The sequence below is a fragment of the Echinops telfairi genome, unplaced genomic scaffold (assembly GCF_000313985.2).
Source record: "Echinops telfairi isolate 266 unplaced genomic scaffold, ASM31398v2 ScPeMD7_7409;HRSCAF=8447, whole genome shotgun sequence".
Classification (NCBI taxonomy): domain Eukaryota; kingdom Metazoa; phylum Chordata; class Mammalia; order Afrosoricida; family Tenrecidae; genus Echinops; species Echinops telfairi.
The window spans coordinates 12,340,447-12,342,860 of record NW_022111309.1 but is presented as its reverse complement, the minus strand read 5'-3'; the positions used below and the strand labels follow the sequence as shown (position 1 = coordinate 12,342,860).

Sequence of the window (2,414 nt, the reverse complement as noted above, 5' to 3'; positions counted from 1 at the left end):
TAAGAGTTTTGCATTTTTCTAACTGTTGGCAAAGGAAAAAAGAAAGCAAATTTTAGAGCTTACTATTTTAAGTGGGATCATTGGTATATACATTTTATGGTTTGAAGAGGCAAAAGCATTTTCTCCAACTAGGAAGCTCTAACTTCTTCAAAACTGGTTCTAAGCCTTTACAGAAAAAGATAGTGATCGAGTGTCCTCCTTCTGGTTTTTCATTCCTATCTGTAACACCTGCAATAGAAATCCCTTTAAAATCAGTACTATTTCTAAACACCATGGTAGCTGATAGGACACTTTCAGTTATAATCAGTGGCAGCTGGATTTTAAAGTGTACTCAAACTCTTCAGTATCTGCTCTGGAAAAACTGTGCAGTCAACTGCTACAAATAAGTTCTTTTATGCCAGTCCAGAAGAGTCTATTTGCATTTTTGGTTTCATAAATTGCTTGTTATGAACATAGGCCATGTGCCTCTATTGCCTTTCACTGGTAAATGAAACAACAGGTTTTGCTTTTCTTTATGATCGATAGGACACCAGGAATCATGATTAACTGCAAGTACATATCTCTGCAAAATGCACTCTCAATATGGGGAAGCAGACAAGGGGATGGGGAAGCAGACAAGGGGCTGAGTGAAGAGGACATTTATTTATCGTGAATAATTTGAAAAGCTGGAGAAAACCAGATCCGTGCTTACCACACAATTTAATTAAATCTGCCTGCTTTGTTGCAAAAAGACTGAAACAACGGGTCTCTGAATTTGGAATCGAAAGAGATGGGTGGATTTTGGAAGCAAAACAAATGAGTACGTCGTATTCATCATCTTGCTTTTCATATTGTTTCCTTCCAGAGCCCTAGGACCTGGGGGTTAGGACAGTCTCAGACAGATAGAGAAGTGGTCTACCACCCCGCCGAGACAAATCTGTGCAGAAAGCTGATCCACAGTCACTGAAGACAAAGAGACTGCGTCGGAGTACACCATGCAACGGCTCGGGGCACCCCTTCAGCTGGGTTAGTGATGCCCATAGCAGGGCCACAGGACACCGTGCTCACAGACAAAGCAGGCTGCCCGGATGCATTCCCGCCGCAGAGAAGACAGCTTCCAAGCCCCGAAGCCCAGGTGCCAGGTTTTAGAGCGTCCCTTTTGGGGCCTGGACATGTGAGGATAGCGTACCTTCTGTAAGAAAAGTCGGCACTCAGGGCAGCAGGGAACTGCACACCAGAGGGACACCAGCTCATACTGGGGAGGACGTCAAAGGCAGAGACAGACAGAGGGAGGAAAGAGGACACAAGGAGAGGGTTATTGGGTTTACAAAGAAAGGGCACAGTAAGAGACAGAAGGATTTATTTATCAAACATTTTTTTGAATGGAACATTGCCTCAGAATCAGAAAACGGCTAGGACAAGCAGCACGGAGATCCAGGTACGTGTGTACTTGACAGGGTGACCCCTTCAACCTGAATCCCCACAGGCCCTTTTCTAGAGGCCTGACTGCAACGAGCACTCAGGTCTGCCGCCCCGTGAGGCGTTTCTGCAGAGCAGCTTTGACCTCCACTCTTAGGGACAATCTCTCTCTACACTCTATCCATCCTGTGCCACTTTGTCCCAGTGTCACCAATCGCTTAACCAGAAGGGACAGTTGCAATGACGAGTTGCACTGGGATTGGCTCTCTCATGTACCTGGTCCCTTCATTGCCACCCCCCCCCTCCCCGTGTTTTCATGAAGGATCCAGTAAACTGGGCAATTTAGAAACCCACGACTATGACACCCAATCAACATTCACGCCCATCTGCAAACCTCGCTCATGAGGTTCTAAGTTAGAATGTATGAAAGTGGATTCATGAACTTGAAGGGATTCTACACCCGCCACCATCCTAAAGTAATTTTATGGCACCGAATTACAAATATACCTTTTAAAATGTTAGGTTTGTAGCCATTTCCCCAGGAGTTACTGGGTGGCACAAATGGGTAAGCCGAGGTTAAACGACTAGCTGTTTGAACCCACTCAGAGGTTCCCTGAGGGATAGGCCTCTCCATCTGCTCCCCAATGGGGCAGGTCTGCACTGCAAACCACAGGGTCCTCGGGACTGGAATCAACTTGACACAAACTGACGGTAGCCATTAAGAGGCCTGATCGATTCTCCCATCTTTACAAACAATAACAAAACCCATCTACTTCATTGACGATCTCTTAAGGAGCAAAGGCACAAACAGTGGGGTTGTACATGCTAATGCTAGCAGCTCGAGAAATAATTATTTCAAAATAATAGGTGTTATGAAATAAAATACATAATTTCTTATTAATAAAACTCTTGTTTATCTTGAAGTACTGAGACATGACTTTTGCTTTCGAAGGGGGATCAAAACAGAGCTCCTGGTGAAGGGTGTAACCCAGGGGTCCTCAAACTTTTTAAACAGG

At 44.9% G+C, this 2,414-nt stretch overlaps 1 protein-coding gene across 12 annotated transcripts in view; it reads right to left on the bottom strand.

Moving 5' to 3' along the window:
* AKAP13 (A-kinase anchoring protein 13) overlaps positions 1–2,414 on the bottom strand; it is a 312,203-nt gene that overhangs the window by 78,088 nt on the left and 231,701 nt on the right. For 8 of the 12 annotated variants that reach the window (XR_006680703.1, XM_045296492.1, XM_045296493.1 and 5 more), the window contains one exon: positions 1,169–1,234. The exons of the other annotated variants lie outside the window; for them this stretch is intronic. Coding sequence is in view for 7 of the 8 variants with exons in the window: in XM_045296492.1 (XP_045152427.1) it covers positions 1,169–1,234 (66 nt within the window). In the remaining variant the exon portion in view is untranslated. The remainder of the gene's footprint in view (positions 1–1,168; positions 1,235–2,414) is intronic. 12 annotated transcript variants of the gene reach the window in all.